The 24,574-nt window shown below is 36.0% G+C and overlaps 3 protein-coding genes, 1 long non-coding RNA gene, 1 other non-coding gene and 1 pseudogene across 6 annotated transcripts; 3 read left to right on the plus strand and 3 right to left on the minus strand.

The window, feature by feature from the left end:
* The first annotated feature begins 1,866 nt into the window (after nucleotides 1-1,866).
* On the plus strand, nucleotides 1,867-3,335 carry LOC106339550 (uncharacterized protein C20orf24 homolog). Its single transcript, XM_013778380.1, has 4 exons — nucleotides 1,867-2,253; nucleotides 2,458-2,561; nucleotides 2,791-2,920; nucleotides 3,025-3,335. The coding sequence occupies exons 1-4, from the start codon at nucleotides 2,128-2,130 to the stop codon at nucleotides 3,061-3,063; spliced, it is 399 nt and encodes a 132-aa protein (XP_013633834.1). The 5' UTR covers nucleotides 1,867-2,127; the 3' UTR covers nucleotides 3,064-3,335.
* Nucleotides 3,336-3,446: 111 nt separating this feature from the next.
* On the minus strand, nucleotides 3,447-3,518 carry TRNAG-UCC. Its single transcript has one exon. It is a non-coding gene; the product is annotated as a tRNA-Gly (tRNA).
* A 1,182-nt stretch (nucleotides 3,519-4,700) lies between these two features.
* LOC106341082 lies at nucleotides 4,701-7,515 on the minus strand (annotated as a pseudogene).
* Nucleotides 7,516-13,788: 6,273 nt separating this feature from the next.
* Nucleotides 13,789-14,876, minus strand: LOC106341177. Its single transcript, XR_001269576.1, has 3 exons — nucleotides 14,161-14,876; nucleotides 13,984-14,077; nucleotides 13,789-13,890 (listed from the first exon to the last, which is right to left on the minus strand). It is a non-coding gene; the product is annotated as an uncharacterized LOC106341177 (long non-coding RNA).
* Nucleotides 14,877-18,885: 4,009 nt separating this feature from the next.
* LOC106339601 (scarecrow-like protein 33) lies at nucleotides 18,886-21,438 on the plus strand. 2 transcript variants are annotated; one of them, XM_013778443.1, is made up of 2 exons: nucleotides 18,886-18,960; nucleotides 19,162-21,438. In XM_013778443.1, exon 2 carries the CDS (start codon nucleotides 19,185-19,187, stop codon nucleotides 21,360-21,362), a length of 2,178 nt encoding a protein of 725 aa, XP_013633897.1. In that variant the 5' UTR covers nucleotides 18,886-18,960; nucleotides 19,162-19,184; the 3' UTR covers nucleotides 21,363-21,438. The 2 variants fall into 2 exon arrangements, with proteins under 2 accessions (XP_013633897.1, XP_013633898.1); XM_013778444.1 differs by having other exon boundaries at nucleotides 18,914-18,960; nucleotides 19,168-21,438.
* Nucleotides 21,439-22,853: 1,415 nt separating this feature from the next.
* On the plus strand, nucleotides 22,854-23,771 carry LOC106339005 (glutathione S-transferase T2-like). The gene has a single exon (XM_013777848.1). It carries the CDS (start codon nucleotides 22,854-22,856, stop codon nucleotides 23,769-23,771), a length of 918 nt encoding a protein of 305 aa, XP_013633302.1.
* Nucleotides 23,772-24,574: the final 803 nt, after the last annotated feature.

Here is a 24,574-nt window from a genome sequence, read left to right on the forward strand (position 1 = left end):
TGGTGGGGATGGAAGTGGAGATGTGGAAATGTATTTGGTGATACCCGACTGTGGAGAGATAGAGTCAAGTTCTTACGTGACTTGGCTAAGGGAGTTATAGCAGCGAATAGAGCAGAGAATGCTCACATAAAGGAGAGACATATGGTTGAGATAATGGTGCGATGGAAGCCACCTTGTGTGGGGTGGATGAAACTGAACACGGACGGTGCATCACATGGGAACCCGGGGCCGGCGGCTGCAGGGGGAGCAATGCGAAACGGAGAAGGCGAGTGGTGTGGTGGTTTTACGATTAATATAGGTAGTTGTACGACACCATTAGCGTAGTTATGGGGTGTGTACTATGGGTTAGTGGTTGCTTGGGAGAAAGGGGTGAGAAGGCTGGAGGTAGAGGTCGATTCTATGATGGTGATGGAGTTTCTTACAATAGGGATTGGGGATACTCATCCGCTGTATTTCCTGGTACGCTTGTGCCATGGCTTCTTGACAAGGGACTGGCTGGTCCGATTCGTTCATGTGTATAGGGAAGCAAACCGCTTAGCTGATGTTTTGGCTAACCTTGCATTTTCTCTTCCGTTTGGTTTTCATAGTTTTGTTGTGGCACCGATTGAGGTCGCTGTTTTAGTTCATGAGGATGTTGTTGGACCGTTGCGGCTACGACAAACTTGTCTTGTAAGCTGAAGTTTGAGTTTCTTTTTTAAATAAATTGGGAGTCATTCTCCCATATTCTTACCAAAAAAAAATCAAAGCAGATTTTGCTAACATATTGGCTTGGCCATTCCTCTCACGAGGGATCCAAGCAAAGGAGACAAACTCAAAAATAGACACAAAAGATAAAATGTCTGACACCACTCCACAGAGCTCCGGTATACAAGTCCCAGAGCTGACAGCCTTGATCACAAGCGCATAGTCCGATTCAAAGCACACCATCCTCCGTTCTTCTTCTACTCCTGTCCAGACAGCTTCCAACAACGCTAGTCTTCTGCCATTAGAGCTGACAACACATGGGTTACTCATTTTTTGAAATGCCGTATATCAGAAGGAGTATGGACGACCCATCCTAAGCCCGCTGCCGTTCCCTGAAGGCTCCATGCTGCATCCAATCTGATAACCACTGTACCGGCGGCTAACGTTTCTTAGGGCGGTCTTCTCAATAGGTTGGATGAAGCAGAAGGTTCTTTCTTCTGGTTTGAGCACCACTCTTTTGCTAGAGATATATCTTCAGGGGGGATTGAAAGACCTTCAAAAACAAACTTGTTACGTGCCTTCCACAGGTTCCAGAGGATCTAGAGGGCAAGCGCGTATGAGGTAACTCCCGAAGGAGGGTGACATGGTCTTGCGCAAAGAGAAGCCCAATTGACTGCTAAATCTACCATTCCGTTGCACTCCACTTCCGATACGAACTGTGCGAGACTCCACACCTTCCTCGCATTACTACATTGGAAAAACAGATGAGTAATAGATTCAGAATCTCCACGTCTCTTACAGAGCGGATCCACCAGTACGTGTCTTTGATTAAGGCGTTCCCCCACCGGGAGAGCTCCCTTGAGCATCTTCCAAGAGAAGAGCTTAATCTTCGGTGCATACTCAAGCTTCCAGACATTCTTCTTCCAGTTAAGGTCAGTATTGTTACCAAGTCTATCTCTGTTCACGGCGGTATAGTATCCCGATTTTGTTGAGTATTCTCTTGATTTTGTTCCTAGCCAAATAAGCTTATCCGGAGCCCCGGTTTGGCTTGGTTTTATGTCCATCCTTATTCTTTTATCGATATTGTTGAATTATACAATATTTTTCAATTGATCCTATGATTTTCTAAAATAAATTTATTATAGTTATTCACTTATTAAATGTTAATTTCTACGGTGTGTTTATATTTTGTAGTGCATTATGTGTCGCTCAGAAACTAGATCGGATCTGAATAATCATTAGATCGTAGACAGCGATGAACAGATCCACCACGAAAACAGTCACGTAAAAAGGAAAATAATTATTATATTTTTCCCGGTGGTCGTAGATCGGATCTGAATAATCAGAATTCACGACTCATAGAGAAGAAGTTAAATCGCAGAACTCATATTCGATCAACGAGATTCCAGGAGTAAGCAGGGTTTTACCATCACACCGACAAGTATGAAAGAAAGGAAATCTGCGAAGTTGAATCATCAAGACAGCGATGAACAGATCCACCACGAAAACAGTCACCTGGGTTCCTTCAAGTTCGCCAAATTGTTCGACTCAGAAGCTTCCTGGGACAAGGTAATCTACTCTCTTCTGTGCGTTCTAGGTCCAAAGTTCGTTCCTTTAAGAACTTGCTATGGAGAAACAGTGAATGTGATTCCGTATTGAGGGGAGATTAGCTTTAGATTCTGATGGGTTTTTGCCACTATCTTAAAGGCAACATTCACCTCTTTGGTTTTTTTGAAGTTTTGTGGTTGTTGTTTGTTGTCTGATTGGTGACAGGATCAACTAGGAGATGTGTTGCATTGGATCAGGCAAGTTGTTGGATTGCTCTGCGGATTGATTTGGGGTGCTATTCCTTTGGTTGGTGGCATTTGGCTTCTTCTGTAAGTTCTTCTCTTCTTAAATGTACAAGTTTGGCCTTAAAAGAATGTAACTTTACCCCCTTAGCTCAATAGTCTTGACTTTGAGTTAAGTGTATGTACAAGTGTTTTAGGGGACATTCCATTCATTTGAGTTGAGTTTTTATCTAATTACAACCACACTACATAGGAGGCATTTGAATGTTACTTAAGCTGATTCCTCTTATCAAGTTGACTATGAAAAATGTGGCAGGTTTCTGGCGATCTCCTCAGGCATAGTATATGGTTACTATGCGTTGATTCTAAAGATCGATGAAGAAGACTATGGGGGTCATGCAGCTCTTCTCCAGGATGGTTTATTTGCTTCTCTTAGTGTATTCCTGGTATATATCTACATTTTCTTCCCCTCTCTCTCTCTCTCTCTCTCTCTCTCTCGACAGAGTATTTATGGCCTCCTACCCTAAGATAATGTCTATTTATGTTTCAGCTAGCGTGGATTCTGGTGTATAGCTTGTCTAGCTTCTGATAGAGACACAACTGTCTTGTGCTTAAGTTTGCTTAAGCCTCTGCTCGGAAGAAGTTTAGAAGAATGTGCCCTTTCATGGTTTCTCCGATTACAGTCTCTTCTTTACGCTGCTCTTGATGCTTTTGTGTTTCTTAAGATGGGAACTAGCATTGGTAGATCTTGTGGGTTTTCTTAACTGTTTTCTTTTTATTTTGTTTAATAAACTAAGTATTATGTGTTTATGCTACAAAGGGAAAAAATTTCCAGGGTTTCTCTATATTTTGGTCAAGTAATCACTGGCATCGAACTATTTCCACCTGATTCTGTATAAGGTAATCAAGAAAATATTTCAATAGATCCTACACAATCAAACAAGAAAAAAAGACTCAAGGGGCAAAATTAATTGCGTCTGCCGGGAGTCGAACCCGGGTCTATTGCTTGGAAGGCAATTATCCTAACCGTTGGACTACAGACGCTTTGATGTTTGCTTCAACAACAAGAACCATAATATTCGTTAAATATATTAGAACAAATGCTTAATCAAGAACTTAGTAGTATTATTTTATCTGATCACATTACTAATTCTAAAGCCAAAACGATAATTTTACAGAACTTCAACTCAGATTTGCTTTTTTGTTGTTCTTGTTGAACATTTTTTCAAGTCACAACTAAAACTCACAGAACATTAAGACAAAAATTTAACATGCCTTAGAAATTTTGTGAACCTAACAAAACCAGATAAAAAAAACTACGGCCTTGTGACATTTCTACATACAGAACTTAGGTTCACCCCATCCTTTAAGACTATTCTAAGTGACACATAGATTATTAATTAAAAAATATTAAATTAAATAAAAAAATAGCTACAAAAAATAAAAACGCTAATTTTAACGACGTTAACGCTTCCAGAGAAACCCTAAACCCTAAATCTTAAATTCTAAACCCTATACCCTAAATTCTAAACCCAAATTCAAACCCCTAAACCCAAAACCTATATCCTAAACCATAATCCTAGATCCTAAACCCAAATTATATACCTTAAACCCAAAAAATAGACTATAAACCGAAATCCTATACCCTAAACCCAAATCTTAGACCCTAAACTCAAACCGTAAACCTTAACCCAAACCATATAGCTTCTAAGTTTGGGGTTTGGATTTAGGGTTTACCGTTTGGGTTTTCGGTCTAGGATTAGGGTTTAGTTATAGGTTTTGGGTTTAGGATTTACGGTTTGGGTTTAGGATTTACTGTTTGGACTTATGGTTAAAGTGGGTTTAGGGTATATAATTTGGGTTTAAGATTTTCGGTTTGGGTTTAGGGTCTACGACTTGGGTTTAGGGTATAGAGTTTAGGTTTATAGTCTAGTTTTTGGGTTTAGGGTCTAGGATTAGGGTTTAGGGTATACGGTTTGGGTTTAGGGGTTTGGATTTGGGTTTAGAATTTAGGGTATAGGGTTTAGAATTTAAGATTTAGGGTTTAGGGTTTCTCTGGAAGCGTTAACGTCGTTAAAATTAGCGTTTTTATTTTTTGTAGCTATTTTTTTATTTAATTTAATATTTTTTAATTAAATTGATTGGTCCTAAAGGGTGGATCACATTGATTCATTTCTCTCCCAACAAAAAAAAAGACAAAAGAACAATCTAATATCAATCAATCACTCAACGCCTATCGAAGTAAGAATCCCATTCATGCTTCTCAACATTCCCAACACATTATACTTCCAAGAAAACCTCTCCGGAAAATCAAAAACCTCCTCATTCCCTTCCTCAATCCTCTTCCTTAACCCCTCCACTCTCTCCAAAACCCCTTCCACAGCCACATCAAACGCATCTTCAAACCTCCCCGCGTCTCCTCTCTTACCCGAGGGGTTAAAATACATCAACCTCGGTATCAACCTTATCACCTCTTCTCTCATCGCCACAACTTTCCCCCTCGGAATCCTACTCAAAACCCTCTCTATACTTGCTTTACCTTCTTTAACATTCTTCCCCGGTATAAAAACCGAGTACTTCCCTATATCTTTCGGTAAATGCCAAATGTACTGCGCGTAAGCCGACCCTGGGTGAAAAAAAACAGGTATACAACCAGCTAAGATCGAGTCGAAAGTGGAGCGTCGAGTGTAGGAGTCACCGGGAGGTTGGAGACAGAACGTTGAGCTCAGGAAGAACTTCATGATCTGGTCGGGTTTGTAGCATTTTTGCGAGCCGGAGACGCATTCAAGAAGCTTGCATTTTCTTCTGGAAGCTTTGCATTGGTCCATGATCTCGCTTCTTATGCTGTCACCGAGGTTTGGACGCGGTGCACCAACGAAGGAGAATAGGTAACGACGTTTGATTCTTCTCATGCGGTTCTGCCATTGGAGAATCTCTGCGTTTGTTGAAGGGTGGAAGTAGGTCGGGTAAGGAACCGCGAATCCGTGGTAGTTCCATGGGCTTGATTCTATTAGTAACATCGTCATGTTTCTTATTTCCGGTAAGATCATTAACCTGGCTAGTTAGAGAGACATCAATGAGAAAGCTTGTCCAGTAAAAAAAATTCATAAATGCTCTCTATTATCAGTATTATGATTTCTCCAAAATTAGTGACAAATATATACCTATATATAAGAAACTATGTAACAAATAGTTCTTGAGGCAAGTGAAGTTGTTCTTGCTTAATCATTTTTTAACTACACTAGTTTTATCCTCAATATTACAGAAAAAACATTATAAGAATTTTTTTCATACCCTAACGTTTCAGTCAACTTACGTTTTCCACATTAAAACATTTTGTCATACCTTTCTACATATGGTTTCAATTTTCACTCTCATTCCGTAATGATTATCAATTGAAATAATCACCCTCTAAAATCATCATCCTCACATATTAAACCACTATTCACATTTTGACAATTTGAATTGTTATTATGCAACTATATTAGTATATTACATTCACATAATTCATCAATCTTTTATATGGTTTATTTTGAAGTGCTAATATAGTAAGTAACTAGCAAAAGTTAGATGTTATCATATACTGAAACCAGTCTTTTAGCCTATCATGACTATTCTTCTGTTGCTCATACTTCATTATTATACTATTTAGCTATTCCAATATTTCATTTGATATACGAGTCACTACCTTAGTTTTAATCAACGAATAGGATTAGCGACGCACCTGTTTCCCCAATCGGATTCATTCCCTGGTGTACGCATAAAGTCCCAAGTGGTACGACCAGCAACCATGAAATGATCTCGACCGTCCATTCTCTTCCACTCCGGTCTCTCTCGTAGCCACTTCATCAAATCAAGTGCCGCCGCATCTCTCATAAAAGGGAACGGTCCCCACAGAAACCTCATCAAGTCTAGACCCGGATAGTAAGGAACATACACAGCAGAAGCCAGAGACGAGTCTTTGGTCAAGCACTTGTACTGCTTCATCCTGTTGTGGAATATCACTTCCAATGTGAACTGATTCGTTGCAAACCAACCAGAAACTCCCTCCATGTTTGGTAGACGAGGGCCTAAACCGAAGTTCGACGTTAACTCGCACATATCAGTCCACCTACTCAACGTCCAGCAGTTCTTGAGAAGCTCCTCGTTGAATAAAGAGGGAACATCGTGCATGTAAACGTATTTTTCACGACATGGATCGTTACGTCGCGTTGATCTTGGCCGTACCACAACTTTAGGTCGGTTCCTCTTGGCGCTTATTCTCCTTTTGACCTTGGATGTATTATTATTCGACGTTTTTTGCTTACTCTCCACAACGTTATTGTCATCAACTCGCTCTTTCTTTGATGTAACATCGTTCCTAGGCTCGAAAAAGTTCGGTTCCTTGTCGAGTGATCGATGATTTTCATCACTATTATCCACATTGCTCTCGTCGTCATCATTAGGTCGAACCATTCTCTTATCCGAAGATCTCGTCCTTCGTGACTCACGATGTCCTCCCCTAGACCTCGTGGACCGACGACTCCAAGCCGTATCACCTCTCTTCTTCACATTCTCAACGTCTTCTTTCTCAAGTTCCTCAACGAGATCAGTCACAACCTTGGCATCTTCCGAAATCTGAACCTCTTGAGAGGAACCATTGGCGGTAACAGGAACAGTGATGTTGTTGACGTTGGAGACAACAGTTTGGTCGGATTCGTGGTTTTGTTTTGAGACGTGGACGGGAAGATCGATGACGTTTATTTGCCGGAATAGTCTCTCGTTGTTATGAACGGTTTTTACGGAGGAGTTAAAAAAGTAAAGCAAGACAAGCCAGAGGAGAAAAGAGACCATTGCCACGTACCAAAAATGTGTTCTGTACTTTGAGCTCGACTTGTCCATCGCCATGGGTCTTCTCCTTTGTGGTTTTCTCATGCATTAGCCAGATCCCACCTCAAAACCCTGGTTTTGTTGCGTGTGGCTAAAGAAACCGCGAAAGGATGTGATGATTCTGAATCTGAATGAGAGATTTAAGGTAAAAATGGATCTCTTGCAGATTCAGAATAGGAGTGGAGGCTGTGTGAGAGAAGTGAGATTGTGAGGGTGTTGAAGCGTTCAAAGGTTTTGTAGTAATTAATAAAAAGATGTGTGTTTTTCAGTAAACCAAAGTTAATTAGTAGTAACATTTGGGAAGATGTAAATAATCAAAGATTCTCTCACACAAGTGTCCTTAATAAGAAGTGTTCATACTCCCTAATTAAAATCTTCTTTGATTAATGTTGAATACTTTCTGTTAAGATAGTAACACGTTTATTAAGAAAATACTTTCAAAATACTGAATCTTATGCAATGGCAATTTATGTAAATTACACATGAAATAAAGGTTAAATCTTGTGAGTAATTATATAAATTACACATGAAATAAAGGATCACTTCTTTAATCCTTTTGCAACCGGGATATACTGTTGGACTCGTCGTGCTTCTTAGAGGGACGGATTTGAATTGTTCATGGTGCCATTATCTCAGCTGTATTCCTACGTCGCTATGGAACTGTAAATCTCAAAATGTATACTGTGAGGTGAATTCAGATTTTTCTTTTCTTCCTACCTGTAAGTTTATGAAGATAAGAATAATTGTGGGATTGGTGCAGTCGAGCCAAATCGGGAGGCAAATGAACTTGACGTGTAATGCGTATGGGAGAACAGAGATGTATAGGCTCAGTAACGATAACCCGTCTCATGTTCAGCAGTTGTGTTCCCAATTATGCAGCTGATACTAGTATAAACATCTAACTGATATACTCTTTGTAGAAAGTAGGAATATCTTGGAAAGGGACAAAGATTGTTTACTTAATATGATTTTTATTATATGCACTTTTGATTGTTCTTGTTGATCATTTGTCTGGTTTCACTTTTTGTTTCATTGCATATGTAAGAACACATTCAGATTATTAGAATCAAGCTGAGGATAAAAGACAAGTGCAGACACCATTGAACTCAACTTGTCATTGCTACACCAATTTCAACTCAATTCTCCTTGAAACTCCAAACCGTGCCAATAAACCGTGGTTATTGAACCTGGCCCAGTATCTCATCAGTTCTAAACTGATATTAGTCATTTTAAGAGTAAAACATTCACACGAAAATTAGGAAGTGCTTGTTTGCTTTATATATGGATGTTGCATCTAGATTCCTGCATTTAGATACATAAGCTTTCCAATTCATGATTTAGATGTTCATTCCCTAACTAGTTTTGAATAAAAAATTGTGTTTAGAGCCCCTAAAACACACAGACACAACACTGAACTTATTCCATTTAATTATCTTTCTTTTCATCTTCCCTTCTCGAGCAAACCACCAAATGTTTTTTTTTCGTCATTCATTACTCTCCTTCAGTTTTTTTTTTCATTTCCGGCAACTTTTAATAAATGGTGTATATAATAAATGGTGAAGAATTTAGTCAATATTATTCATTCGTTTCATTTTAATTGTCGTCTTATATTTGTACACATAGATTAAGAAAATATTTGATTTTGTATATTTTCTAACTAAAAACATCTACATATACACCTAATTTTATTTCAACTAAAAGAAAAATAAATTTGAAAATATAATTAATAAATTTACATTGAAATTATAAAATGACAATTATTTTGAAGAGAAACTTTTACTCTACAAAAACAATTAAAATGAAACGAAATGAGTATTATATAAAAAAAATAAAAAAAAAACTGATTACAAAAAAAAGAAAAAAAAAACTTTAAATGTCCAAAGTTTTATATTGAAATCACAAGAAGTTTAAATAATTTAGGACAAAAGCTGTCAAAATGTTGTAAAACATTGTACCGAAGTTAGAGCATCTCCAATGTACACCTCTATAATTTCTTCTAAAATAGAGATCACTATTATAGAGTTTTTCTATTTTAGAGAAAAATATGGAGGAACGGTATTTTTTGCCTCTATATTTAAAGGTGAAAATAACATATTTCTATATTTTCCCCTATAAATAGAGAAACTATATTATACATGCATACATTGGAGCATTTTCACCTCTATAATAGAGTTTTTCTATTTTAGAGGAAAATATAGAGATAGAAATAGGGTTTGGTTGGAGATGGTCTTAGGGTTGGACTTGTATCAGGTTTAGAAAATCACGGTTTAATCATTTGAAAACCCAAACCGACCATGTGATAGAGAGAAAGTTGTACCGTATATTAAACGTAGAGATCAGATGAACGTTATAAAGTATCTCAAAACGTCACAAGCTCAAAACCAATGTTCCATGGCCGTTAAGATGGACATGTCGAAAACCTATGACTGTGTCGAATGGGAATTTGTTTCACAAGTTATGCAACGGCTAGGCTTTCACGAGAAATGTTTCTCGATTAAATGGATTATGCAATGTATCATTTACGTGTCCTACCCCTACCTAATAAACGACTCAGTATATGGAGTAGGCTTGGGCATTCGGATAACCGGTTCGGATCTGGATCGGGTTTTTCAGATTTCAGATATTTCGGAACTAGAGAAATTGGTACCGGTCGGATAATTTAAAATTTCAGTTCGGATACGGTTCGGTACCTGTCGGATCCGGTTACATCCGAAGTAACCAAAACATTAACGGATTCGGTCCGATTCTTAGTATATACCAAACCATTTAACCCGATAGAACCGAATATAATGCAAAAGAACCGAAGATATTCTAAATATCCAAAAATCATAAACAAGTAACTAAAATTACAATACAAAACATAACATAACTATTTTAATATAACCAAAGCAAAGTTTAATTTCCAAAATGAAAACAAGCATACTAGATTACTAGGGTTATCTTAATCAAGGTTTAATTCGGGTCTTTCGGATACCCATACATATTCTGGTTATTACCCGTATCCGACCTGGTACCCGACCAAATTTTAAACTTTATCCAACCGGGTAATTTTCTGTATCCGAATCCGATCTGAAACTCGATTTTTGGGTATTACCGGTTAGGATCTTCGTATCCGGGAAATATGCCCATGCCTAATATGGAGCAGTTAAACCTCACCGTGGCATTAGACAAGGGGATCCGATCTCTCTCTATCTATTCATTCTCTATTGTGAAGTTCTCTCAGGGTTATGCAGGAAGGTAGAGCTGGATGCATCTTCGTGTGGCTAGAGGAAGCCCCCGTGTAAACCATCTTCTGTTCGCAGATGATACCATGATGTTCTGTAACTCCTCAGCATCGAGCTGCCACGCCCTGGTACACATCCTACAAGATTATGAAAAGGTTTCAGGACAGAAGGTCAATAGTTTGATATTCTATTACTTTCTCCTCAAAAATGCCTCAAGAGATTAAGACCGCAACAAAAGATATACTTGAAATTCAGAAAGAGGGAAGTGTGGAAAAATATCTTGGACTTTCTGAACATTTCGGAAAAAGAAAGAAAGATCTGTTTTCCTCGATTGTAGACAAAATCCGACAAAGAGCCGCCAACTGGTCAACACGATTCCTCTCGAGGGCAGGAAAGCTCACGATGCTCAAGGCGGTTCTCACAACCATTCCCACCTACACCATGTATTGTTTCCAATTACCAGTAAGCCTCTGAACAGAATACAATCTACACTTACTCGCTTCAGGTGGGACAAGTCTGCAGACAAGAAAAGTATGTGTTGGGTTGCTTGGAATAAGTTAACAAAACCCAAAGCAACATGCGGCTTAGGACTGTAACATAGTAGACCTTTTTGGAAGTCTAATATAATAATTTCATTATTGTTGTTTATTCTTTATTATTTTAATAATTTTAGTATATGATTTCACTTTTTTATTCTTAAGGAACTTAACTTAGTTTAAATATAATGATTTTTTGTAAAAAAATAGAAAAATATAGACTGAAAAAGACGTCTTCAGATAAATAGACTTTATTGTAGGTCTACGAAACTCTAAACCACAAATCTCAAGCTCTAAATGTTTTGCTTGATAATAAAAAAGTCTCAATTATACAAAATATAAACTATTAAGCATTAATATGCAGATTTAAGTTAATAAAACAAAAAAAAAATCTAAAATCTAACCCTATGAAATCAACCACTAAAAGACATAACATATTAGAACCTTTTGTTTCTAAACTATGAACATTGTATAATACATGATAACCAAATTAGTATACATTCTTCAAAATTGTTCAATTATATGAAATTTTAATTTATTTACTTCATATTATCCATTATATTGATGACTAGTTAAAAATATCACAATAATTATTTTTATACATTTTCAAAATTAAATTATTAGATCAAATTAGTGTGTTGACTACAAAATAAGTCTATAAGGTAGACTTCGTAGGAAGTCTATATATATGTAGACTTCTTTTATTGCGTGTAGACTTCTGAAAGATAGAAACGTAAAATACATTTCTGTTTTTTTTGTTTGATAATAAAGGTTAAATACTACTTTCACTACCCCTTTTAGGTTGATTTTGCATTTGACTGAAAGTGGAGTACAATTTTAGGTTTGACTTGAATATTTGGGTTGGTTTTAGCAAATGTCCCAAGAAAAATTGTGTCTTGCCTTTGTCTGTGACATATTCAGTTTTCACTTTCTACCACTAATCAATATTATATTTAATAATTGATTGAATACAAATTCTGTGATAGTTGTCTTTATTATATACTAGTGGTTTGTCCGCGCTTCGCGCGGAAATATTACATTCTTTTAATTGAAATTTGATTTCAATATTTATTAATATTTTGATCTTTTATGTAGTGTTTCTAATACTATTTATTTTAGTACAATAATCGGAAGACATGATTTAACTATTAATATATAATTAAAAGTGATTTTGTCATGTAGTATCAATTTTTCCATGGCGTATAAGGAAAAATATGAGGAAATTTTAATTTTATTTTACTTTCGAAACATTATATTGGGATGTTTGAAAAATAAGAAAAAATTTAATCTTTTCATAATTAATATATCAGTATCTTAGGTGAAGTTCTTATGTTGTGAACACCAAATATCTCCTACATATTCTTTTCTCTACTTAATTTTCGTTTCTATCTTTAACAAACCTACTCTAAAATCTGTTTTTTTCTTTCTTTTTTTACTATTGTGACTCTTTATGAAAAATATAAAAGTGAAAACCAATATTAATAGTAACGTTACAAATCTTAGCTAGCTTCACCGCAAAAGTAAATGTTCGTCATGAGAAAACAATATATTCTTTCTTTTCCAAATGCAATCAAATTCTTTTATCAGTTATAAACATCTCTAATAGTGTTTTCAACATCGTACATTTCTCCTTGAGTGCTGCAATAAATAATTAAATATTTTTTTTTTTTGCTGGAAACATATGAACTTTATATGTTTCTCAGAAAGCAAAAGGACATATTTATTAATTAATCATAAATGTTTTATAAGACAAGAACACAAATAAGGAATTTAAATGATAATAGAAACAAAACTCAAAAAAGTTAGAGAACAGACACGGTTTGTTCATAGTTTACTATCAGAGCTTCGATTACCATAACATGGCTTCCATTACACCATATCAAACATTGAATAAACGAATCTGGTACGCATTTGAAGCAGAGTAGCTAATATCCCTCGTCTAGTTCCTAGTAAATATAAGTTTCCAGCTTAAAAAGTACGAAAAAATTAACATTGGGTTGAAATAATGGGAGATAAAGTGAATAAACAATAAATTTGTCTAAAATATAGATGTAACTGTAGATCGATGAACACAAAAGCCAATGGTATATCAACTACCATCTTCTATGCATTCAACTACCATCTGCTTAAATTTCGATTCGTTAGGTGCAACTGGATATAATCAGATGCATTCACAAAAACAGATTGGCCACTTCGAGATCTTAACGTAAGTATTACCTGTAAGGCCTTTGTCATATAAAGAATAGTTGCTTCTTTCAAAGTTCCATCAGACTGAAAATCTCAAGCAAATAGCCAACACAGATCAGACTCAATTTAAGCAAATAACCAACACAAATCGATACATGAGTCTATTGGGTGTGTACATGTACTACAGGCCATATGCTCTCCTTGAGTTACATACATCCATACATGAGTCCCTAGTCTCAAGAAAATAGCCAACGCATATCAGACTCAATTTAAGGCCATACTGAAATTGCAACATGATCTTCAAGATAATGCAAATGTTATTGTGTGCAATTATGTTCACTTATAAGACCCGATTGACTCATATATCGATCCAGCTTGACTACTGTGTCATAAATGGAGATTATTAGAATTCGCTAAACAGAAAACTCAATCTCAATAACTTGTGCAAATATATACAATGTGATTACTCATGTTTACCTTAACTTTATCGGTTCTTAGAGCTGAACCATAGAGGGTATCTCCTGTTTTTAGCTGAGAGGTCGCATCCTCCATAGCAGAGTTGAGCTGAGTGAATTTCCAACCCAGTACCTTCCAAGTTTTCTTCATTTACAGTACAAATCTTTGTTAATAAGTAAATCAACAAAGAGGCGGGAAATGCGAAAAATGTCATATTAGTGATTATTTTCAACTCACCTCCAAAGCTTTGTCCTCATCATGTATGTATTTAGGGAATTTCCTCCTGAGATCCTTTCGGTCTGCTCCAGCTATAGGCTCTAGCCTTGTTGATCTGATTTAGTTGATAGAAGTGACATCACACATCGACATATGTAATTCAAGGAGAGCAGATATTATTGTACTAATGAAACCAACCTGTTAGTGTGATCAACTAAATAGAATATTAGCTGTTGTGCATATACGCAGCCAAGAGCATATGCCGAGTACACCTAAAATAAACCCTCCGACGAATAAGCAACAGAAGCCAGACATGTGTACTTCTGAGACTTCGGAAGACCTCCGTTTGAGAAATTCTTAAAGCTGCTGACTTTACCAGATATCTTCACCAACATATGAGGCGAAGTCTCAATCTCTGTTTTCAAACCATCTCTAGATCTCAAAGCCTCGTCAAGCTTCTTCAAAACCGACCATCTTTGCTTTTACTTACACTCTCAAGCTCGTTTGATAGATCTTCTTTTTTTCTTCAAGGCTTCGTCTCGCTCTCGCTTGGACTCGTTGCGCTTCTTGATTGCCTCGTGAGCAAGAGCTTTGAGCCGATTGAACGGCGCTTGGAGATCCGATTTCGAACTCTAGGCGGCTTCTCGAGCTTTCTTCTGGCGATCGAGCTCCTTGATTAGCTCCCTTAGCCTCTGGTCTTGTGCCTCTTCCCGAGGCGGATCGTTTAGAACGACGGGCGCGCTGGTTCGTCGGACTTGACATCAATGAGGACGACATCAATGAGGATGTGTTAATTACGTAAAACCTGGGAGCAAAGTAGAAATCAATGCGCCGTTACGGAGAAGAAATCGTAAAAGCTATGGTCGATCACAGAGTCTGGAACTTTCGTCGGAAGAAGCTAAAGTGATGAAGAATCAAATGTTATCACTGGGCCTGGAATGTAAAAACCCAACCGTATCAGTAAACCAAAACACATCGTTTAAATAAAAGTGACACGTGGCAGCAATTGCCCAAAAAAAAAAAAAATCTACTTTATAGTATAAGATGACTAGGACGTAAAAGCTGAATTATTAGTTAAAGTTTCTAGTCATGTTTTCAAGTGTCGTACATGGTAGTGCGAATATTATAATCCTACCACCAAGGACTTTTCCAAACAACAGATATTAACATTTAACAAACAAGAAATAATATTGGGTACTATATTGTTTTGGTTTTTCTTTTAATTTATAATAATAAAAGATTACAACTAGATCTGAGTTGATATCTTTATGTGTCGTCGGGCTTGTAAATAATATACTTGGAAAGAGTTCGCAACCCAGATTCAGTGATAAGAGGATTTTAGGGAAATTTAGATTCGAAATAATCTTACGACACTAAATCTATGCGGTCATACGGACGTAAAATTATGATTTTAATCTCATTTGAATATTCAGAAAAACTATCCGTAAGCTACATTTCATTTGAAGATTAATCCGGGTACTTTCACAAGCTCAGTATACCATTATAATAGTAAAACATTTTCATCATAACAATATAGTAAATATGCTGCTACAAAAAAATAGTAAATATGTAAATAGAAGAAAAATTGAAGATTTGTTTAAGAAAATAAGAAAAAGTTAAAGACAGAATAAAATAATAAATTTTTAGTTTTGTGGATGATAATGGAATACTTAAAACAGCCTTAGACTGAAAACCTAATATATACAAAATATTTATAACTAATAATTGGACAATAAGACGTCCAGTCCGGGTTTGATTCCTAAAAGGAAATTTCTACAGATTAATGAACATAAGTTTATAGGAAAATATATAGTATGCGTAGATTTTTTCATCACAGTATGGTGTATGTTAAATTGTCGTTATGATAAATTTATGCTGGGTAGATAAAATAGTCTAAACAATTATCGTTAAACAGTAGTTGTTTTACAAAATTATAATTGAGTTCTATCATTCAAGACGACAAAACAATTTAGAATTTGAATATTAATCTTTTTACTATTCAACCGAATTTACAGAATATTTTTTGGGAAGATTTGTCTACCCTTTTCCTAAATCATTAAAAATTATAGGTTTCCCTATGTATGATCCATTTTGACCAAATATAGATCCATTTTAGATCGAATTTGTATTGAAAACATGGAGAAATGATATCAAATTAAAAAGTACTGTACATCCAGAAGCCAAACAATTAATTTTTTTTGATAAGGGATAAGGATATTCAAAGAGTATATGCCATAGTGAGTAACGTGTTATCAATTTTTTTAGTTACATGCAAGTGTCAGATCATTTTCATATAATAAAATTCTGTTTTAATAAGATATATTATCTTTTAATTTATTAAAGCCTAGAAATATTTTAAATGAATTTTAGTAAATTATAATTAAATTTTATAATTGTGTATTTTAAATTATATAACATGTCCGTCTCGCAATGGAGATTAATTATTTTCGATCTGTCTCAAATTGATAAAAGTTCTTTTAAATATTTTTATTAAAAATGCGAAAATATATTTGGTTAAGTTTTTGTACTTGTGTAAATATTTAGCATGCTTAATCGAATAATTAAAAAATTACTATAATTAAACTTACTATAATAAAAATCAACTATAATTCAATACAGAAATAATCAAATAATAGAAACATAGCTAACTCTTTGTGTTTATGAAGTGAAAATATATTGATGTATAAAAATCAACTATAATATTATTATACATTAATATATTCAGTTATCGTTTATAATAATGAAAAAAATATTCTATAAATTAATTATTTTCGGAAATAAAATTTAAAATGACTGAAAAGATTTTCTTAGATTTTTCTTAAGCCATATTTATTTATATTTCAAATTAGAGATAAATATATTAAAAGATATTATGATTAAATTATGTAAAATTTGCTAAACATTCTAGAGGATGGTAAATTTAAAAATATCACACATGAAAAAAATCATGATTTCTATTTTAATAATATAGATGCGTATAAAAACTGAAAATAGCAATCTAATTTATTATTATTTGACATATTTTTAAATATCTATATTGGTTTGTTAAGTTTCATAATTTTATTGAAATGTAATGTTGAAAAATATAGAAATATTGTGTATTTAATTTATTCAAGTAAGATTTAAATGTTTAATAAATAATGTAAATATTAAATGTTTAATAAATAATGTAAATAATTCTAACTTCATCGCATATACAAAATATATAAACATACTCAAATATGTAAGAAACACACAAAATAAGTAAACAAAACATAGAGTGCTGACTCGTTATGCAAAATATTTTATAAATTAAATATATAATCAATATAAAATACTTAATACCTCAAATGCGAAAAACGAAAGATTCTTACCGCTACGTTTTGAACAATGGACCAAGTCCATTTGAAGTTAAACTAATATACCATTATATTATATATAAATTCTTGTTCAATTTAGACAATTTAAGATTTTTGTAAAGCCGCATTATTGATTTGAAAAATATTCTTACGAAATCTTAGATAATTTAGCATTTTAATATTTATATATATACATGTATGTTATATCAAATTTAATATAGAGAAATGTTTAACAAAGGTAAAATTTCAGTGATATTTTTTTATAGTATTCTATGTGGGATTAATGTTAGTTTCATAGGTGTTATATTAGATTTTCACATGTTTTTAAAACATAAAATTATTTTGATAAAATGTCAGTTCATTTTTTAACCCCTTCATATTGGTCAAGACTTATATTTAATTTTTTCATAATTGAAATGTGATAATCTGTTTTTAACATTCGCATTTTTTTATATAAATGTCGTGTATGTTTAAAAAATGGCCTTTTGTTTGGGTCTTTGTTCTCTGGGAAAACATTTTGCTTTCGTCAGGCTTTGTTACCGGAGACATATGTGTTGTGCTGCCAGCTGTAGAATCTCATCATGTATCCCAAAAATGTATTTCTCCAATGATAATCTACTTCTTATATATTAATTCAGAAGTCACCACCTTGATTCATGTGTAATTTTTTAAAAATAGATTTAATAGACATATTTATACAAAATCATGTTACATTTAATTTCTAATCTTATTATTTAAATTTTAGGTATACCATAATTTTTTATTAGGCTATCAATAATTAGATTTAAACAATAAATGATCCATTGGATTTATAGATAGTATAAATTAAATATATATAATTTAATGTTGTAATACTATACATCCATATGTTAATTAATTAAATATTTGTCGATGTTAACTTTTAAAATTATAAGAATTTTTTTTTTAAATATCAAAAATCATATTATCTAATAATGATTAATTTTTACTACCTTAAACCAATGAAAACAAAATTTAAACTATATAGTTTATTTAAAAATTAAACAAAAACTAAATGTTTAATTATTTACTCGATAATATAAATCTATGAAGAAAATTTTTTAATTTTTTTAAGACTTTCTAAATTTGTGAAATGTTACAATATCTTTTATATGACAATAAAATAATATTTTACTAATCTTTATATATATAATTACGATTTTAATAATGAAATAATAATCCAAAAAAATATATATAGAAGAAGATACAAATACATGTGAAAGTTTGAAACAATCTATTCAATGGAAAAAATATACCGTAAACTTATTTTATTTTAAAAATTAATAGACACATATATATTATAATATATATCTATTTAGAATTGAAAACAAAATGTTTATATAAAAATAAATGAAAACAAAAATCTGCGCAAGTCGAGATCTAGTTCGATGTTAAAATAAAAAGTTTAAAAAATATAAAAGTTTCCTGACCTAGTGGCTTTCTGACACACATAAACAAATAAAACGTACTTTATAAAAATAATTGAAAATTGTACCTTTCAACCACTTGTACTTCTCTATAGTTTACAGTTTAATTATGATTACATAAAAAAAATACATCTCGACCACGTACACAGCCATTTCCCCCCAAGAGAAAGCTTCCTTCCATAGTATCTGAATCTGACGCATCTTAATCCCAACAGGTACGCTTGCAAAAATTTGTTTCTTACCAAACACAAAACATCATTGTCTCATAGGGATTAATAAAGCTTAGTGTTTAGGTTATCTGTTATTCTTTTGCTGTGTTATTAATTATCCTGATCAGGTAGAGAAAAAAAAAGTTTCAACCTTCAAAACGTATTATCTCTCAGAGACTAAGGATTTGTGTTTTCTTGTTGAAAAAGTTTTAGGGTTCTTGAGACTAGCGATGGGTTCTTACTCTGCTGGATTCCCTGGATCATTTGACAACTTCCATTTCAATTGCAAGATTGACTTTTCCAATTTGGGAAATGGGTTATATCTGGATGATCAACCTTTCTTGAGAAGTCCATCTCCCTTTCCTCCTCTTCCTCTCCCTCCTCTTCATCCTCCTCCTCATCCAGAGCCATATTCTCAACAGAATCTTCATGCTGCTGATGCTGATGCTGATGTTGATGCTGATGATGATTGCACTGATTCTGTTCTGCAATACATAAGCCAAGTTCTTATGGAAGAAGACATGGATGACAAGCCTTGTATGTTCCATGATGCCTTGTCTCTCCAAGCAGCTGAGAGATCTCTCTATGAAGCTCTAGGCGAAAAGTACCCGGATTCTACTAGCCCTATTCAATTGGCTCATAATCCTGATGAGTTGAGTGATATAACTTCTTCAGGTTATACCTCAAGAACCACCACCACCACCACCACTTCCTCTGATTGGAGTTTTGATAGTTTGGAAAACAGTAGGCCTTCTTGGATGCAAACATCGATCCCGAAAAACTTCGTCTTCCAGTCTACCCCCTCTACTAGATCCAGCCCCACTAGTGGCCGTAACACGGGCATCAGGTCAAGTTCTAGTAACGATTTGGTTTCTAACATGTTCAAAGATAGCAGCTGGGCGTTGCAATTCAAGAAAGGTGTGGAGGAAGCAAGCAAGTTCCTCCCAAAGAGCACTCAGCTGGTTATAGATGTGGAGAATGATCATCACTATGTTCCTTACAGAATAACCGGAGAGAAATGCCATTGGCGTGAAGATGAGCATTTGCCTGAAGAAAGAAACAAGAAGCAATCAGCTGTCTATGCCGATGACCCCGAACTATCTGAAATGTTCGATAAGATCCTCTTGTTTGGAGATCCTAAGGAGAACCCTAAATGCATTCTCAACGAAACCTCCCAAAAGGAGCCTCCCAAAGCTTCACCAAGTCCCAAAGGCGAGACAACAACATACCCGAGGGGACAGAAACCAACTGCTTATGTGAAAGAGATACCTGACTTGAGGTCCCTTTTGCTATCATGCGCTCAAGCCGTGTCCGTTAACGATCATAGAAGAGCTGAAGGATTGTTACGACTGGTCAGGCAACATTCTTCGTCTTACGGAGATGGAACAGAGAGGTTAGCTCATTACTTCGCTAACAGCCTCGAAGCACGTTTAGCCGGTACGGGTACGCAAGTTTACACAGCCTTGTCTTCCAAGAAAACATCCGCTGCCGACATGTTGAAAGCTTACCAGACGTACGTATCGGTCTGCCCGTTCAAGAAGATCGGTATAGTTTTCGCTAACCATACCATTCAGCAGCTGGTTAAGAAGACTATGCCTAACACCATCCACATCATAGACTTTGGGATATCTTACGGTTTCCAGTGGCATTCTCTCGTTCATCGACTTGCATGGAGACGTGGCTCCTCGTGTAAGCTTAGGATAACGGGTATTGACTTGCCTCAACGTGGGTTTAGACCAGCTAACGGAGTTATTGAGACGGGACATCGCTTGGCTAAGTACTGTAAGAAGTTCAACGTGCCCTTTGAGTATAACGCTATTGCGCAGAAATGGGAAACGATAAAGCTTGAGGACTTGAAGTTGAAAGAAGGCGAGTTTGTGGCGGTGAACTCTCTCTTTAGGTTTAGGAATCTTCTTGACGAGACGGTGGCGGTGGACAGCCCTAGAGATGTGGTTTTGAGACTCATACAGAAGATAAAACCGAACATCTTCATCCCTTCTATCTTGAGCGGTTCTTATAATGCGCCTTTCTTTGTGACGAGGTTTAGAGAAGTTCTGTATCATTTCTCTTCTCTGTTCGACATGTGCGACACCACTCTGACGAGGGAGGATCCGATGAGGGTTGTGTTTGAGAAGGAGTTCTACGGGAGGGAGATCATGAACGTGGTGGCTTGTGAGGGGACGGCGAGAGTGGAGAGGCCTGAGAGTTATAAGCAGTGGCAGGGGAGGATGGTGAGAGCCGGGTTTAGGCAGCTTCCGGTTGAGAAGGAGCTGGTTCAGAAACTGAGGTTGATGGTTGATAAAGAATACAAAAGCAAAGAGTTTGATGTTGATCAAGATGGTAACTGGTTCCTTCAAGGCTGGAAAGGCAGACTTGTTTATGCTTCTTCTTTTTGGGTTTCGGTGTAGTGTTGTCTTTTACATTCCAAGAAACTGATTATCTCTAAGACCATAATTATCGCTGTTTCTAAACAGAGTTTTTAAGCATTAAAGGTGATTTAATTAAATCAAAACTCATTAAAAGCAAAGTAACCAATCTTAAACTGGGCATTTGGAAACCGATTTTGAAAGAGGTTTCACAACCACGTGTCAGCGAGATGAGGGGTTTAATTTTCTTTTTCTTTTTTTCTTTTTCTTTTTTTCTTATTCTCTCTCGATTCTTTCTGTTTCTTCCCTCGTTTTCTCCGCATGCAGCGATCGAAATCCACAACCTCTGCTCTCGTCTTCTCCGTGAGAGACGATCGAAGCGGGTGTCGGTACACAGGGCGTCTACTCCGTGTTCTCCGTCCGACGGTGTATCGAAACCCACCAAAGACGACGATTGAAACCCACCAAAGACGGTGTCTCCTCCGTGTTCTGTCGGCAAGTGACGGCGTCTCCTCCGTCGTCTCTCGGCGATTGAAACCCATCACCGCCGACGATCGAAGCGGGTGTCTCTCCTCGCAGCGTCTCCTCCGGCTTCTCTCGTCTTCTCCCCAAGAAGAGCGATCGAATCCGACAACAGAGGACGACTCTGTCGGCAAGTCACGGCGAAAACGGCGGTCTTCTCTCGGGATCTCCCTCAGAAGAGCTATCGAAACCCACCCACCACCGACGACGCCTCTCTCGATTCTTATCTTTGGAAACGTTGATAACTGTGGTAATTTGGATGATGATTACGTTAATTAGGTGATAATAGCTTTTACTCTTTCTGTGTTCTTTGGTTATGACTGTGTATACTTTGTGTTAATGATGATGGTTTTCAATTCAACAGGACGCCAAGGAACATCTTTCTGCATTGGCTCCGTCTCTATCAGACATAATGGTGACAATCTAATGTGAGTCTTTTTAGTCATGTTCTTTAAGTCATGTTCTTTAAGTTTATAGCGAGAGAGAAGTGTGAGTCTTTTTAGTGATGTTGTTATCATCTTTTTCTTGTTCCATAACTGGTGTTTCTAAACTGAGCAGTTTTCGGCAAGGTGAGGATGTACAACAAGTGATGCAGCCGAGCAAGCTCCGTAACCACAACTCCAATTTGAAACTGTCGGTGAGGTAAAACTTGATTTCATTTCCTTGCTTTTTTGTTAAATGCTTTTGTCTGGATTGTAGTTAGGTTAATAAATGCTGGTTAGGTTGTGGTTAGTGAGTATGAGAAGATGAATGCTTGTGATGAATGCTTCTTTTACTGTAAATGGTTTTTAGATATGTGTCAACTCATCTCAACTGATAGAGTTAAGATATGGTTTGTAGATATGTGTCTACTCATCTCAACAAGACCCATATCTACACCGATTTTTCTCTCTTTTCATCTATTAAAATCGTTGCTTTCTCTTTTTCTTTTCATCTTATAACACTATCTCCCTTTTCATTCGTCTTCAAACACATCTCTTGTTCTTTCTATCTTCTCTGAAATTTTAGGATATGGATTCTCCGAATCCATATACTCAGGCCTCAAATTTTCGTGATCTGTTGAACAGTCAACAAGATACTGTCCATGAACCCTTTCCTTATGAGAGGTTTTCACATGGTGGGGATGTCGGGTCATCAGAACGCCCTTTCTTTAGTACTCAAGCAACAGAAACCTCAAGCTTCTGCGAAGACTCACCTACAGATCGGAGAGAAAGGAAGAAATGGAGCGTCTCGGATGATGTAGTGCTCATTAGCGCATGGCTAAACACCAGCAAGGACCCGGTTGTAGGGAATGAGCAGAAAGCAGGTGCCTTCTGGTCACGCATTTCTGCTTACTTTGCAGCTTCTCCAAAGGTTGGAAGAGGTGAAACGCGACAGGCAATTAAGTGTAAGCAGAGGTGGCAAAAGCTGAATAATCTCGTTTGTAAGTTTTGTGGAGCCTATGAGGCTGCAACGAGACAGAAAACAAGGGGCCAGAGTGAGTCTGATGTTGTTAAACTGGCCCACGAGATTTTCTACAATGATCATAAGAAGAAGTTTACCCTTCACCAGGCTTGGGATGAGCTAAGGAATGACCAGAAATGGAGCGAATTTACAACTGCTAAGATGGATGTAAGCGGTAAGAAGAGAAGGTGTTCGGATGGAGCACAATCCGAAAGCTCTCAAGCAACTACGAACCTAGGTGATCAACCAACAAAACGTCCTCCTGGTGTTAAGGCGGCGAAAGGAGCATCTGGTAAGAGAAGTGTAGTGGATCACGCGGCTGTCTCTCAGCTTCAGAGCATGTGGACTATCAGAGAGAAAGACTTGGCCATGAAAGAAAGACTCACGAAGATGAGACTGCTAGATCGTCTCTTATCAAAAAAAGAGCCCCTATCTGAAGTGGAGGAAGCTCTAAAGACTCAGCTAATTACAGAGATGTTGGGGTAGAAAACGAGTGTCTTTGGGCTCTGTGTCTTCAGTCTATCATGTTCTGTTTTAGGTTCTGTTTTATGTTCTGTTACCGGTTATGTTTTATGTTTTTCTGCTCTAGGTGTCTTCGGACTATGTGTTATGTTGCATAATGTATGTTTCAATGGTCAGTTTATGTATAAAAGCAGTTTCTATGTTCTTGTTTCAATTTTCTTCTGTAAATGTTCTTGTTTCAATGGTGCAGATAGACAAGAGAAGTCACAGGTGCAAGAGAAGTCACGGGTGCTGATAGACAAGAGAAGTCACTTCAGTCTATCATGTTGTGCTTTGGTTGTCTGTATGTGTGCAGGAGAAGTCACAAGAACTTATGTGCTTTGTTGTTTTGCATGTCACAAGTCACGAGTGTTTGTTTCCTTTGTATTATTATGTACGTGTCACAAGTCACGAGTGTTTGTTTCCTTTGTATTATTATGAACTTATGTCAATTGTGCAATATGATATCACCAACTCTCCTTCTCTATATTTGGAAGTCACCAACTCTCCTTCTCTATATAAACACTCTATCGTAAACACTCTATCATAATACTCACCATACAAGCTCCAAACAAAGATATCGAAAACACTCTATCTCTCATTCTCCAAAGATATTCACAAAAGATTCAATTTACCTCTTATCAACTCTCCTTCAAAGTTCCATTCTCTCAATCTCCTTCTCCTTGAACACAAATAATATTCACAAAAGATTCGTAAACACTCTTATTTGTCAATCTCCTTCAAAGTTCCATTATCTCTATCTCTCATTTTTCTTCTTCAAATTTTTA

Source organism: Brassica oleracea, chromosome C4, assembly GCF_000695525.1.
Source record: "Brassica oleracea var. oleracea cultivar TO1000 chromosome C4, BOL, whole genome shotgun sequence".
Taxonomy (NCBI): Eukaryota; Viridiplantae; Streptophyta; class Magnoliopsida; order Brassicales; family Brassicaceae; genus Brassica; species Brassica oleracea.

Coding starts and splice junctions, on each gene's coding strand:
- LOC106339550 (XM_013778380.1), top strand. CDS start 2,128: ATGAAAGAAAGGAAATCTGCGAAGTTGAATCATCAAGACAGCGATGAA. Junction 2,562..2,790: donor GGTGGCATTTGGCTTCTTCT/GTAAGTTCTTCT, acceptor AAAATGTGGCAG/GTTTCTGGCGATCTCCTCAG. Junction 2,921..3,024: donor CTTCTCTTAGTGTATTCCTG/GTATATATCTAC, acceptor TTTATGTTTCAG/CTAGCGTGGATTCTGGTGTA.
- LOC106339601 (XM_013778443.1), top strand. CDS start 19,185: ATGGGTTCTTACTCTGCTGGATTCCCTGGATCATTTGACAACTTCCAT.
- LOC106339005 (XM_013777848.1), top strand. CDS start 22,854: ATGGATTCTCCGAATCCATATACTCAGGCCTCAAATTTTCGTGATCTG.